Raw genomic sequence first — 14,265 nt, 5'->3', positions numbered from 1 at the left:
TCAAAACGCACTTGGATATGTGGTGTCAGACACTGACGAAATGAATTACTTCAGCTCAGACCATTGGGTCGGGGAAAGACACAAAAACGATCCATGGAGTTCTAACTTTTGAATGTGGGCGATAGCAGTAGATTTGAGGAATGCGGGAGTATGGACAGGACTAATTAAGCATTAGTGAATTTGGTGTGACAAGTCATGTTGGGGCTGAGTGAATAGGAGACTAAATCAAAAGTTTTAGATCGCCGTCATCTATACAGTATGTGTCAGTGGTATGGTTGATGCTCACTTGCTGACTGTTGTCGTGCTCCTGCAGCGCTGCCTCCAGAGTGGCTGCGTTGATGCGGAAATCTCTGGACGTGCTCAGTTTCATGTACTGCATCAGGTTCACCTACACAACAATAACACCCAGACACCTGTTTCTCACTGTAGTTACAATAATGCAGTGCTTTGATTAGTTCTGGAGATTGGTCTGTTACTGAGAAGCGCCCATACGGCTCTATATCTTCTAATTGTGTCCTCCATTCCAGATCTTGATTTGTCTGGTTACAAGCAGCTACACTCATCAATTCAATGTGAGACAATCTCCCATCCCAAACCACTCCCTTACATACCTTTGATTTCTTGGAGAGGGTGATGAGGTATTTCTCATACTGTTCTATACTGTAGATCAGGTTGGGAATGGCCTTGGTCTCACGTAGGAGTTTGGCCTTGAGAATGGGAGAACAGCACACACGGTTTTAGTTAGACCAAGGCTCCGAAGATCAGTTGAAGTGGTTGTAAATAAAAGGTCTAACAGAAACTCTTACTGATGCTGTAGCAGTGGCCTCCCCCTCCTTTTTCTTCTTCTTTTTATCATCTGCACCTCCACCGGCCAGCTCACCACTCTGCAGGAAAACACACATCTCAAAGGTCATAACAACAAAGGCCTCCTAGCTAGAGGACAGTGTCAACAAGAAATGTTTAATTAGCATTTGCACCGGGTGAAAGTCTATTCCTTGCTGAAATAAACAGGTGCAGACACTTAGTAAATCTGGCCCATACTGTCAAATGTCGAGGACAGAAACAAATGATGCCACCTGCTGGCAGACAATGGCTGATGGGGAGGCTAGATTACGTCAACAGAGGCTATACCTGCACGTAGGTGATGAAGGAGTAGCACTGTGGAGTCAGGTGAGAGCCGGACAGTTTGACCTGGAAATACAGGGGTATTAGAGATTTTAGTGGACACACGCACACCTGGGGCTCATATGACAGGTAAAACAGTAATGTACATTGGGGCAATGCTGCAGACTCACCAGCTTCTCCACACGTGCTGGGAGCAGGCCCTGTTGGCCTGAGCACAGTTGGATATACTGCAAAGGAAAAGATAAGTGGGTAATTCATTTTAGAGGGAATATAGTAGGTAGGTATAGTGAAGTCAGACTTACATATTTGACCAGGGTGGTGAGGATGGTGTATGTGGGTATAGTTAATGTTAACTCGAAATGACACAACGACAAGGTTCCAGTTTAACAACGTTTACTAAACCGTATTAGCAAACTACATAGTTGCCATTGCACTCAGGCCAGGTTCATCGACAACGAGACTGCTGCGCAGGCGCACTAATAGCATAGTGATAGTCCCGTAATAACAGAAATATAGGGATACTTAAAACACGAACTTAACAGTTAAGTCAGACTTACATATTTGACCAGGGTGGTGAGCATGGTGGATGTGGGTATAGTTAAGTCACACTTACATATTTGACCAGAGTGGTGAGGATGGTGTATGTACGGCTCAGCTCTCCCAGCAGTGTGTTGGTGCAGACTCCAGATGGCAGGGCGGTCTGGACCAGCTCGTTCAGGGCCGTCAGGAGAGTCCCCAGCTGCAGCGTCAGCGCCTTCTCCACTGGGTCCTGCTGGCCCGCAGCCTGGGTGGCATCACCTGGAAACACACACATGAAAATGAAGGACAAAGATGGTGCATGTGTGTGTGTGCAGACAGGACGGGGACAGACAGAAAGACAAACTAGGGCAACTACCACATTCACACACAGGTTACACATATCCTCTCCCCTGCTACTCATCCTTCCCAGTTGAGGACTAGTCATGCTGTGTGTGTACCGTACCAGAGCTGAGCCTGTCAGGGACCAACTGGCCTTTCTTCTTGGTGATCAGCCAGTCCACCTCATCCAATACTTTCCCCACCTGAGACAGCACCAGGAGCTGAAAGAAGAGAAATAGGACAAAGGTTAAGTAAGAATTTTGTCCACAAATGTACCGAAATGTCTATTATACAGTGCATTGTGAAAGTATTCAGACCCCTTCACCTTTTCCACGTTGTTACGTTACAGTCTAAATCTAAAATGGCTCAAATACAATTTTCTTCATCAACCTACACACAATACCCCATAATGACAAAGCAAAAACTTTTTTTTATTTCTGAAAATGTATTAAAAAAACAGATACCTTATTTACATAAGTATTCAGACCTTTTGCTATGAGACTTGAAATTGAGCTCGGGTGCATCCTGTTCCCATTGATCATCCTTGAGAGATGTTTCTACAACTTGATTGGAGTTCACCTTTGTTAAATTCAACTGATTGGACATGATTTGGAAAGGCACACACTTGTCTATAAAAGGTCCCACAGTTGTCAGAGCAAAAAACAAACATGAGGTCAAAGGAATTGTCCGTAGAGGTCCGAGACAGGTTTGTGCTGAGACACAGATCTGGGGAAGGGTATCAAAAAATGTCTACAGCATTGAAGGTCCCCAAGAAAACAGTGACCTCCATCATTCTTAAATGGATGAAGTTTGAAACCATCAAGACTCTACCAAGCGCTGGCTGCCCGGCCAAACTGAGAAATTGGGGGAGAAGGGCCTCGGTCTGGGGGGTGACCAAGAACCCAAAGTTGCTTCAACAAAGTACTGAGTAAAGGGTCTGAATACTTACGGAAATGTGATATTGCCGTTTATGTTTAATACATTTGCACAAATTTCTAAAAACTTGTTTTTGCATTGTCATTATGCTGTATTTTGGGTAGATTTGATGAGGAAAAAAATGATTTAATCAATTTTAGAATAAGGCTGTAACGTAACAAAATGTGGAAAAAGTCAAGGGGTCTGAGTACTCTCTGAATGCACTGTATATAAATAGTTACAGATTAGTGAAGGCCATCATATAGTTATTTTGTTAAATACTTTCCCTTATTAACTGAAATCAAACTTTTTCAAATCCATTTTAGCTGTCGCGCTAGGTGTTTGGTCCGAACAGATTCACAAATCATGGGAATTTGTCACGCAATGCAGACCCCCCGAGGGCCCTGTTCCTACCGTGGCTAAAGCCAGTGTGAGAAACGTGCTACGGTAAGTCTTGTAGATCTTGAAGGATGGGATAGGTATAATCTGTCTAATATCCTGCCAAGCATTCCAAAAGCTAAATGGACAATGGACATAACTGTGAAGTTAACACCAAGAATTGACTTTTAGATCTACACGTGCCTAGGGGTAAGGGTCAATTAGGTAGGAAGAGTGAGACACAATAACACTTTGCATTTAAAATGCAGGTAGGTAAGCGCCACTCACTGTTGTCGGCGAGGCGGTCTTCATGTTGACGATGGCAAAGTGAGACTGCTTCTCCACTTCCAAATCCTGTTATTGTATAATTAAACCACAACAGTATGGCTACAGTAAAACAGGATTGGAGTCAATTCCACTTCAATTCAGGAACAAATTGAATTTCAGTTTAATTCCTGAATTAACGGAATTGAAATTGACCCCGGAATTGAAATTGACCCTGCAGTAAGGCTAAAAGAGCGCTGACATTTTCTCTCTGATCATAATGATTTCTTGTTACGGGTCAAATACTGTGACCGTCTGAAGGCTGTTGTCAGTGAGATTGCCTGGTGATACAGTGCGGTCTGTAGCAGTCGGTACCTGGTCGATGTCTCCCAGCTGACTGTGTATGTCTTGACAAAGCTCCCACAACAGACTGACGGGACTCTTGTAGAGCACGTGCAGACTGAAGAGCAGGGAGAGCAGGCCTTTACTGAACGCTATGTCCTCTGGAGGGAGGGAGGAAAAGAAAGCCAGAGAGGGAGTGAGTGAGCGAGCGAAAAATTGAGGGAGTAAGAGAAATAAAGAGGGAGGGAGTGAATGAGGAAAAGAAAGGAAAAAGAGACATAACCACTTCCCGTTCTACTAAATGCAGAACTCTTAGCAGCATTAATGCCAAACTGATTCTTAGGAACAAAAGCTCTTGCGTATGTTGTGACAGAATTTAAATGGCTCCATTGTGTCAGTTCAGACCTGTTCAATCTGCAGTGTTTTAAAATCAATTAATTGCATTTTAATCAAAATTGCACTATTGATATGTGCAATATCTCATGCCATGAGAGTAACATTCTAACTTAATAAGGGTCCCCTAGGAAACTCTGACTCAACACTTTCGTTCCTACAACGTCTACTGTACCAGGCCTTTTCATTAGTTGTAATGCCAAACAACACCAACCATAGAATCGGGAATACATATTTTATTTCTATGGTTCCAACAATTCACCAAAGGGTTTTGATCTAAATCACAAGTAAAATCACAATCGCAATAGTTGGTAAAAAATAAATAAAAGCAATTTGATTATTTGCCCATATCATGCAGCCTTGGGCCTAGGGTTCAAAACTGCAACACTTTACCTTGACTGTTGCCATTTACTCACCAAAGCTGGTCTCCTTGCAGATTTTCACTGTCCATGTGATCATTTGAACAAACTGGGAGAGAGAGAGAGTGGGGAGAGAGTGAGCAGGAGGCCTAGCCCACTCATCCGAGTCCTCACTGGCTCTATGAAGTGCACTTGGGAGGTTGCCTACCTGCTGGGAGGAGGGTTCTAGCTGGCGTGAGAGCACACTCAGGATGTTTACCAGGAGCTGAGCCTCCTTGCTGTTGAAGTCTTCCTCCCCTCCATTCAGCTGGGTAAACAGTGCCCTCTGTGGATGGACAGGGCAACAGCGTTAATTTTGGCACTTTTCTTTTAGATTTAGCCTAGTCTTAATAATATTTGCAAATGCCTTTTCATTTTTGTCACATCACATTTTGCATTGCCTCATTAAAATCACTGACTTCCATGTGCACAAACATACAGTACCAGTCAAAAGATTGGACACCTACTCATTCAAGGTCTTTTCTTTATTTGTACTATTTTCTACATTGTAGAATAATAGTGAAGACATCAAAATTATGAAATAACATGAAATCATGTAGTAACCAAAAAAAGTGTGAAATCAAAATATAGTAGCCACTCTTTGCCTTGATGACAGCTTTGCACAATCTTAGCATTCTCTCAATCAGCTTCACCTGGAATGCTTTTCCAACAGTCTTGAAGGAGTTCCCACATATGCTGAGCACTTGTTGGTGGCTCCAACTTGGCTGGTTTTCCTATACTCTGCGGTCCAACTCATCCCAAACCATCTCAATTGGGTTGAGGTCGGTTGATTGTGGAGGCCAGCTCATCTGATGTAACACTCCATCACTCTCCTTCTTGGTCAAATTGACCGTACACAGCCTGGAGGTGTTGGTTCATTGTCCTGTTGAAAAACAAATGATAGTGCAAACCAGATTGGATGGCGTATCGCTGCAGAATGCTGTGGTAGCCGTGCTGGTTAAGTGTGCCTTGAATTCTAAATAAATCAGTGTCACCAGCAAATCACCCCCACACCATCACACTACCTCCTCTAAGCTTCATTGTGGGAACCACATGCGGAAATCATCCGTTCACCTATTCTGTGTTTCACAAAGACACGGGGGTTGTAACCAAAAATCTAAAATTTGGACTCATCAGAACAAAGGACAGATTTCCACCGGTCTAATGTCCATTGCTCGTGTTTCTTGACCCAAGGAAGTCTCTTCTTCTTATTGGTGTCCTTTAGTAGTGGTTTCTTTGCAGCAGTTTGACCATGAAGGCCTGAATCACACAGTGTCCTCTGAATAGTTGATGTTGAGATTACTTGAACTCTTGTGAAGCATTTATTTGGGCTGCAATTTCAGAGGCTGGTAACTCTAATGGCAGTCCTCATGGCAATCCTCATGAGAGCCAGTTTCAACATTGCGCTTGATGGTTTTTGTGACTGCATTTGAAGAAACTTTGACTAACCTTCTTGTCTTAAAGTAATGATGGACTGTCGTTTCTCTTTGCTTATTTGAGCTGTTCTTGCCATAATATGGACTTGGTCTTTTACCAAATAGGGCTATCTTCTGTATACCACCCCTAACTTGTCACAACACAACTGATTGGCTCCAAAAATTAACTTTTAACAAGGCACACCTGTTAATTTAAATGCCTTCCAGGTGACTACCTCTTGAAGCTGGTTGACAGAATGCCAAGAGTTTGCAAAGCTGTTATCAAGGCAAAAGGTGGCTACTTTGTAGAATCTCAAATATAAAATATATTTAGTAGTGAATATTATCCTATAAAGTAGAAAATAGTACAAATAAATAAAAACCCTGGAATGAATAAGTGTGTCCAAACCTTTGACTGGTACTGTACATACCCTTGTCCTACCAACATATTTGTATGCAGTACATCCTCTTCTCTTCCCAACAGCAGAAATATTACAAAAATATATAGGAACATATAATAGTTATCTGGCCATGTAAATGTCTAATTCAGCCTACATAGATATTGCACATTACATACAAAACAAAACAGACACACACACGCGAGAGAGACAGAAGCAAAATCACCAGATGGTGCCACAAAGTATTGTCAAAGTAGTATGAGTTGCACCTCCGTCAGTCGGTCGTGTTATTGCCATTGTAATCAATGTTCCACAGACGCTGCAGACACATTGATGTCCAGAAGTAGAATGGGAGCTAATGACTGTTTCGCCCAGTGATGTAGTCGAGTCACTAAACCAAGTTCGAATCGAGTCCCAAGTCCCCTGTGCTCAAGTCAGAGTCCAAGTCCAAGTTCTTTCTGTGCCACGTTCTTGACCTTTGGAGATAGAAATGCCATGAATAGAGCAAACGTTATTCCTTATTCATCATGTCTGTTTGTTCTACATAGCATACTTCCATCTGAACGTTCTAAAACGTTGGATCCTGCTGAACGCACCCCAGGTTGTTAGCTATAGCTAGCTAATGGAGTAACATGACTGAACAAGGTGTAGCCTAACAAATGGTCAACAGTCCGGTCCACAAGTAGCCTAGTTTTAGAACGGTCCACGATATGCTTTATGAATATAAAATGCGGCCCACTAATGCACAATAAAACACAAAAAACATAGCACCGCTATTATGGGTAATTTATTTTGTGCGTTAATCTCTCAAGCCATTTTCTGGGTAAAAGAGGGAGATTTGGCTACGTAACCTGGCTATGAAATGCAGTGGGGAAAGTGGGAGGGTTGAGTGAGACTACAAATGCAAAGACAGCCTACTTTTCTAAACTCAAGGGAGAGAAAAACAGAGCTCGATTGTTGTTAACTATTAAACTCAATGCTGCTATTGTTTTTAAATTTCAAAAAGCAGCTTGTGTTTCTTAACCAGGCAAAGGGTAGGCTGGCTGGTGGTAACTGGTTAGCTGCAGGGAAGCAAGACAGTCACCTGCTCGATGTGTATAATCAGATCTGGAGCGAAGCCTTTCTTTTCTGCCCACACTCATTGCTTGCGCTCACCAGCTGATGTTGGCTGTGTGTGCGAATCCTTCCCATTGCTGAACAGAACTTTGCTGATCTTGGAATTCCTGACAGGCTGCCGCCAGGTGGTAAGGGCAGGTGACAACACATCCGCCACGCTGATCCTCAACACGGGGGCCCCTCAGGGGTGTGTGCTCAGTCCCCTCCTGTACTCCCTGTTCACTCATGACTGCGTGGCCAAGCACGACTCCAACACCATTATTAAGTTAGCTGATGACAACAGTGGTGGGCCTGATCACCGACAACGACGAGACAGTCTATAGGGAGGAGTTCAGAGACCTGTCAGGAATTCTTCTGAAACCTGTGGTGCAAGGACAAAAACCTCTCCCTCGACATGATCAAGACAAAGGAGATGATTGTGGACTACAGGAAAAGGAGGACCGAGCACGCCCCCATTCTCATCGACGAGTCTGTAGTGGAGCAGGTTGAGAGCTTCAAGTTCCTTGGCGTCCACATCACCAACAAACTAACATGGCCCAAGCACACCAAGACATTTGTGAAGAGGGCATGACAAAACCTATTCCCCCTCATGAGACTGAAAATATTTGGCATGGGTCCTAAAAGGTTTTACAGCTGCACCATGGAAAGCATCCTGACGAGTTACATCACCTTGGGTTGAGCTGTGGCGGAGATCTTTGTGGGCTATACTCGGCCTTGTCTCAGGATGGTAAGTTGGTGGTTGAAGATATCCCTCTAGTGGTGTGGGGGGCTGTGCTTTGGCAAAGTGGGTGGGGTTATACGTGTCCTCGGATGGGGCCACAGTGTCTGACCCCTCCTGTCTCAGCCTCCAGTATTTATGCTGCATTAGTTTATGTGTCGGGGGCTAGGGTCAGTTTGTTATATCTGGAGTACTTCTCCTGTCCTATTCGGTGTCCTGTGTGAATCTAAGTGTGCGTTCTCTAATTCTCTCCTTCTCTCTTTCTTTCTCTCTCTCGGAGGACTTGAGCCCTAGGACCATGCCCCAGGACTACCTGACATGATGACTCCTTGCTGTCCCCAGTCCACCTGGCCATGCTGCTGCTCCAGTTTCAACTGGCCTGGGCCCTAGGACCATGTCCCAGGACTACCTGACATGATGACTCCTTGCTGTCCCCAGTCCACCTGGCCATGCTGCTGCTCCAGTTTCAACTATTATTCAACCATGCTGGTCATTTATGAACATTTGAACATCTTGGCCACGTTCTGTTATAATCTCCACCGGCACAGCCAGAAAGGACTGGCCACCCCACATATGCTCTCTCTAATTCTCTCTTTCTTTCTCTCTCTCGGAGGACCTGAGCCCTAGGACCGTGCCCCAGGACACCTGACATGATGACTCCTTGCAGTCCACCTGACTGTGCTGCTGCCAGTTTCAACTGTTCTGCCTTATTAGACCATGCTGGTCATTTATGAACATTTGAACATCTTGGTCATGTTCTGTTATAATCTCTACCCGGCACAGCCAGAAGAGGACTGGCCACCCCACATAGCCTGGTTCCTCTCTAGGTTTCTTCCTAGGTTTTGGCCTTTCTAGGGAGTTTTTCCTAGCCACCGTGCTTTTACACCTGCATTGTTTGCTGTTTGGGGTTTTAGGCTGGGTTTCTGTACAGCACTTTGAGATATCAGCTGATGTACGAAGGGCTATATAAATAAATTTGATTTGATTTGATCACTGCCTGGAGTGGCAATAGCTCGGCCTCCGACCGCAAGGCACTAGAGGTTAGTTTGTTTGGTCCAGTACATAGCTGGGGCCAAGCTTCCTGCCATCCAGGACCTCTATACTAGGTGGTGTCAGAGGAAGGCCCTAAAAATTGTCAAAGACTCCAGCCACCCTAGTCATAGACTGTTCTCTCTGCTACCGCACGGCAAGCAGTATCAAAGCACCAAGTCTAGTTCTAAGAGGCTTCTAAACAGCTTCTACCCCTAAGCCATAAGACTCCTGAACATTTACATTTAAGTCATTTAGCAGACGCTCTTATCCAGAGCGACTTACAAATTGGTGCATTCACCTTATGACATCCAGTGGAGCAGCCACTTTACAATAGTGCATCTAAATCTTTTAAGGGGGGGTGAGAAGGATTACTTTATCCTATCCTCTAATCAAAAGGCTAGACCCAGACTATTTGCATTGCCCCCCACACACACACACACTTTACACTGCTGCTACTCTGTTATTATCTATGCATAGTCACTGAAATAACTCTACCTACATATTACCTCAATTACCGTGACTAACCGGTGCCCCCGCACATTGACTCCGTACTCTGTATTTTACTGCTGCTCTTTAATTATTTGTTAATTTAATTTATTTTGAGGTATTTTTCTTAAATATGCATTGCTGGTTAAGGGCTTGTGAGTAAGTATTTCACTGTAAAGTCTACAGCTGTTGTATTCGGCGCATGTGACAAATAACATTTGATTTGAACCGAATGATCTAGAATCTATCCAAGGTCACATCCTGTACACTTTCACACTTCAGTCACACCTGGAACTGGCGAATGTAGAAAGCAGTCTTCTCTGTGACGCTGGCATTCCCTGGACCGTGATCACTCCCTTCCTCCACAGAGAGATCTGAAAGGAAACCACCACATTATATGTTTTTACAAACTGTTACGGACAAGACATCTGTTATTCACAAAATCATATCTACAGGAACCGACTTTGACGAGGAAGCCATTCACAATAACTTATTTAATTCATTCAATTGACGGGTGTGAATGAACAGTTCTGTTTGGTAGTTCAAAGTGTGTGCAGTCAAGACTTGGGCATTAAGGAAACTCCCTGTTCTGAAAGCATTGTGAATGAGAGCTGTCTGAAGATTTTAGTATTGTGGTCTCAAACTTGCTTCATTGTGTCTGTTCCGAATGTATGATCATGCGTTTTTAAACTGGAGACATCTTGGCCAGCTCTCCCTTATAAAAAATATTCTGTATCTCAATGGGATATCCACTGTGGTTTTGCATTGATATCAATAGATTATTTGAAAGATACTTTAAAGTTTCAACTATCTCATTTCAGGATTTGAGCTTTACAGAAGACCCTTTGGTGTGACGCATTGAGAATGAGAGCAGTTTGTGTGTGTCCCACCGATGGCAGAAAGGAGCTGGGCCACCCTGGCTGGGTAGCGCTGCTGCCCGGTGCTGAAGATCCTCAGCAAGCCCTCCAGACACAGCAGGGACACACTGCAACGCTTCTCCTTCTTTCCAGCATCCTCCACTGCACACGGGATGTTGGTGTACCGCCACATCAAGACACTGGGGGAGGAGGCGGAATAAACCAGTTGAGGTCACAGAGAATATGACCAGTTGATGTCATAGAGAACCTAACCAAGCGATGTCATAGAGAATCTTACTAGGTGGTGTCACAGAGAATATAACTTGCTGATCTCTCAGATAAAATCTGACCTCGTGATGTCACAGAGGTGGTGGAAGGTCTTGTCTGTGTTCTGTCCGTCTGGGCCGTCAGTGTGTCCAGTTTCCTCCAACTGTGTAATCTTTTGCAGAGCCACGCTCACAGCGTAACGCAGGAAGTCCCCACTAGATCGCAGCACAAACAGAGCCTCCTCTCTGCTCTGAGCGCTGTCTCTGGAAGAACACAAATACTTTCAGGTGCAAGACAAGCCACAAAACACACAGGTACGGCATAACTTTGAACTAAAATGTGGCACTTGTCTATGTAGCCTTGACAGAAAATACATTCCCCCATACACACACACCTGAAGAGTGCAGTGAGCAGTGTTGACACAAAGCCCATAGACAGCAGGCTTCGAGGGCTCTTGCTGCTCTTGCCCTTTCCAGACTTCTCCTTCAGGATCTCAGACAGCTTGTTATAGCGACTAAACAGCTCCAGGAGTTCCTCGAAAAGACTCTTACTGCAACACACAGTGTCATAGTAAAAGACAAATTCACTCACTGTCTCACAATGTAGCATATTATCCATCCCAGTCCTACATATCCTCAAGAGTTTTGTTGCTTGACACATTGGAATAAATAAAAATCCTATTCAGCACGTTTCCCACTCTTTTACTTCACGGGGACGGAGTATCCTGAAAAAACATTCCTAATTTCTAAACATTGATTTAAGCATCTGAGCACACAAGTTCATTATTCAAAACACTGATACAGTAGCTTCTCCCACAGATCCAGTGAGCCAGTCTTCTTCAGGTTACCTGTAGTTGGCCTTGGTGAAGTTGTATTCGATGAGCACCTCGTACACTCCCATCACCAGCACGGCATATATGCTGTTCTTCACCCCCACACTGGACAGGGAGAATTCAGCCGACTTATCCTAGAGGGGGGGTTGCACAGAGATAACATCACTTCAGTCACAGTGTACTGTTGATGTAATCTCTGCCACTGGACAAGCAGTCACTGTAAATACAAATGTTTATTAATTGACTTACCTGTATTGATAAAGGTTAAATAAGGAAGATTTATACATCATCCCTCGTGTACATGTTGATATAGCCAAAGTATACTTTTTAACTAATCGGGCAATGAGACATTGCGAAATAAATAATTCCAGCAGAAATAATAGGTTTGCTTGCTTGCAGCGTCGCTGCCAGCACCACTAATAAAATACAGTACTCTACTGCTGTTCATTCTACCAATCAAAAGCATTCCGCTTTTCTCCCCCGTAAGATTTTCTTAGAGTTGACCTTAACCACAGATTACACTACCACTAACCACAACCTTAAATATTACTACAGTACTCCTTATGATAAACTAAACTAATCATAACTACATATTTTAAAAATGTTTATTTGAGAGAAGGTTGAAAAAAGGCCCCTGAATGGCAGGTAGAATCCCAAAAAAGACTTGTAATGATACTGTTGGAATCGGCTAAAATTTGATAATTGAGGTAGTAAATGAATGTTAGGAAATGAAAGAGACTGGCTGTTGTGTTACAAGGTAATGGTTCTCTGAAGAAAGACAGAAGGCTTTGGAATGTGTTTGATGGAGGAGAGGAGAGTGATGTGTTGATATAGGGAAGACAGATGGATATCTGTGAATTTGGTGAAGGAGGGGATGAGATCAGGAGGTGAGGTCAGTTCTCCTTAAGGGAGTAATCAGGGTTAGTATCTAGTTACCTTCTTTCCTGTGGAGCCATAAACTGTAAGGAGGAGGAGTGTCTTAAGTAGGATGCATATAAACTGTGATATCTGAAATGTTTTTCTGTCTGATTTCAGCTGTACAGAACCTTTGGGAATAATTCAACTTGGTTAAAGCTTCTCCAGTGTCCTTGGGTTATTTACTCTGAAAAATGAGAACCTAACAGTACAGATGGCATACTGCGACGCGTGTGGACCAAACAGGACTTTCTGTATGTGACCTGCTGTAATATAATATGCGGATCTCAGGGCTCTACTCGCATACACACCTAAATATTTTGCTGTGCGACCTGGAAATTAAATTTAGGAGCATCAGTGAGCCTAAAAAAAATCAGAATTGTAGCTTTATTACCTCAAATATTTTTCATTGTGCTCCTACATTTCTTTGTGTACACCTACATTTTTCAACTGACACATGGTCCTTGTAAAATAGGTCAGCGTAGAGCCCTGGATCTGCTCCTACCTGTATATACAGGTAACTGCCAAATAATGTAAACACTTGAGTAAATGAGGAATACAAAGTATATTTAAGGTGCTTCACAGACTGTTCTATGAAAGTCACTACTCTGATACACACCAGCTCAAAGTCCTCCAATTCACACTTGATCATCCGACGCGTGATGCTCTCCAGGATGCTCTGCAGCTCGTCCTGAAATCCCCCTTCCTCTTCATCATCATCATCATCGTCACTCCCACCTGCGTTGGGCCGGGCTGAACGGCGCATGCCCTGGTACCACAGCAGGCAGTGGACTGTGCAACTCAACAGATGGGCCTGAGAGGAACAGGAAGCATCTATGTCTTGATGTTCTTGTGGACCTACGCCACACACATACAAGCATGCCAGACAAGGGAGAGAAAAGCAGTAGAGTGGACTGTGCTGCTCACTAGTTGGGCCACTTCTGCACACACGCACGCACACACGAGCACGTGACATAATAGGCTAAAGTTAATACCAGAGGCTCCTGGAGGAAGACTTGGTCTCCTTGAGCACCGATGCATAACTCCAGCTTCACTGGGGGCAGAAGGTCCTGCTCTGGCTCATAGTACCGCCTCACCTAGACAGAACACACGCGTCAAATCACAGTGCAGTATACCACATGTAATTACACCTTAAGATATCACACACACCTGCGAGAGCAGGGTCTGCATGATGGAGCTTGCTAGTTGAGAGTTGCGGCGGAGGACATCATGGAAACCCTACAAATAAGGCACACATGACAACCTTGTGTTAGAAGATAATATGTATACTGAAAAATGTAAATGCAAAAATGTCAAAGATTTTACTGCGTTACAGTTCATAGAAGGAAATCAGTTAATTGAAATAATTCATTATGCCCTAATCTATGGATTTGACATGAATTGGCATGGGTGCAGCCACTGGGGAGCCAGGCCCAGCCAATCAGAATACGTTTTTTCCCACAAAAGGGCTTTATTACAGACATAAATTATGTTTGTATATGGAGATTGCATGGCTGTTGATTTTATACACCTGTCAGCAACGGTGTGGCTAAAAT

The 14,265-nt window shown here is 43.8% G+C and overlaps 1 protein-coding gene and 1 long non-coding RNA gene across 5 annotated transcripts in view; both read right to left on the bottom strand.

The window, feature by feature from the left end:
• Positions 1–14,265, bottom strand: part of fanci (FA complementation group I) — a 30,377-nt gene that overhangs the window by 773 nt on the left and 15,339 nt on the right. For 3 of the 4 annotated variants that reach the window (XM_029667787.2, XM_029667786.2, XM_029667788.2), the window contains exons 19-37: positions 13,880–13,948; positions 13,705–13,806; positions 13,329–13,523; positions 11,810–11,928; positions 11,357–11,512; positions 11,046–11,225; positions 10,729–10,895; positions 10,127–10,212; positions 4,843–4,959; positions 4,692–4,743; positions 3,916–4,043; positions 3,565–3,630; positions 2,108–2,204; positions 1,739–1,923; positions 1,296–1,352; positions 1,132–1,191; positions 807–884; positions 612–707; positions 287–388 (exon numbers count right to left, since the gene is read on the bottom strand). In XM_029667787.2, the coding sequence (XP_029523647.2) occupies positions 287–388; positions 612–707; positions 807–884; positions 1,132–1,191; positions 1,296–1,352; positions 1,739–1,923; positions 2,108–2,204; positions 3,565–3,630; positions 3,916–4,043; positions 4,692–4,743; positions 4,843–4,959; positions 10,127–10,212; positions 10,729–10,895; positions 11,046–11,225; positions 11,357–11,512; positions 11,810–11,928; positions 13,329–13,523; positions 13,705–13,806; positions 13,880–13,948 (2,112 nt within the window). The remainder of the gene's footprint in view (positions 1–286; positions 389–611; positions 708–806; positions 885–1,131; positions 1,192–1,295; positions 1,353–1,738; positions 1,924–2,107; positions 2,205–3,564; positions 3,631–3,915; positions 4,044–4,691; positions 4,744–4,842; positions 4,960–10,126; positions 10,213–10,728; positions 10,896–11,045; positions 11,226–11,356; positions 11,513–11,809; positions 11,929–13,328; positions 13,524–13,704; positions 13,807–13,879; positions 13,949–14,265) is intronic. The other variant, XM_029667790.2, reaches the window with a different exon arrangement.
• LOC135573363 (uncharacterized) lies at positions 7,258–9,705 on the bottom strand. The gene is made up of 2 exons (XR_010464697.1): positions 9,315–9,705; positions 7,258–8,271 (listed from the first exon to the last, which is right to left on the bottom strand). It is a non-coding gene; the product is annotated as an uncharacterized LOC135573363 (long non-coding RNA).

Source organism: Oncorhynchus nerka, linkage group LG9a, assembly GCF_034236695.1.
Source record: "Oncorhynchus nerka isolate Pitt River linkage group LG9a, Oner_Uvic_2.0, whole genome shotgun sequence".
Lineage (NCBI taxonomy): Eukaryota > Metazoa > Chordata > Actinopteri > Salmoniformes > Salmonidae > Oncorhynchus > Oncorhynchus nerka.
Note: the sequence above shows the minus strand (reverse complement) of the source record. Positions and strands in the feature narration are given on the sequence as shown.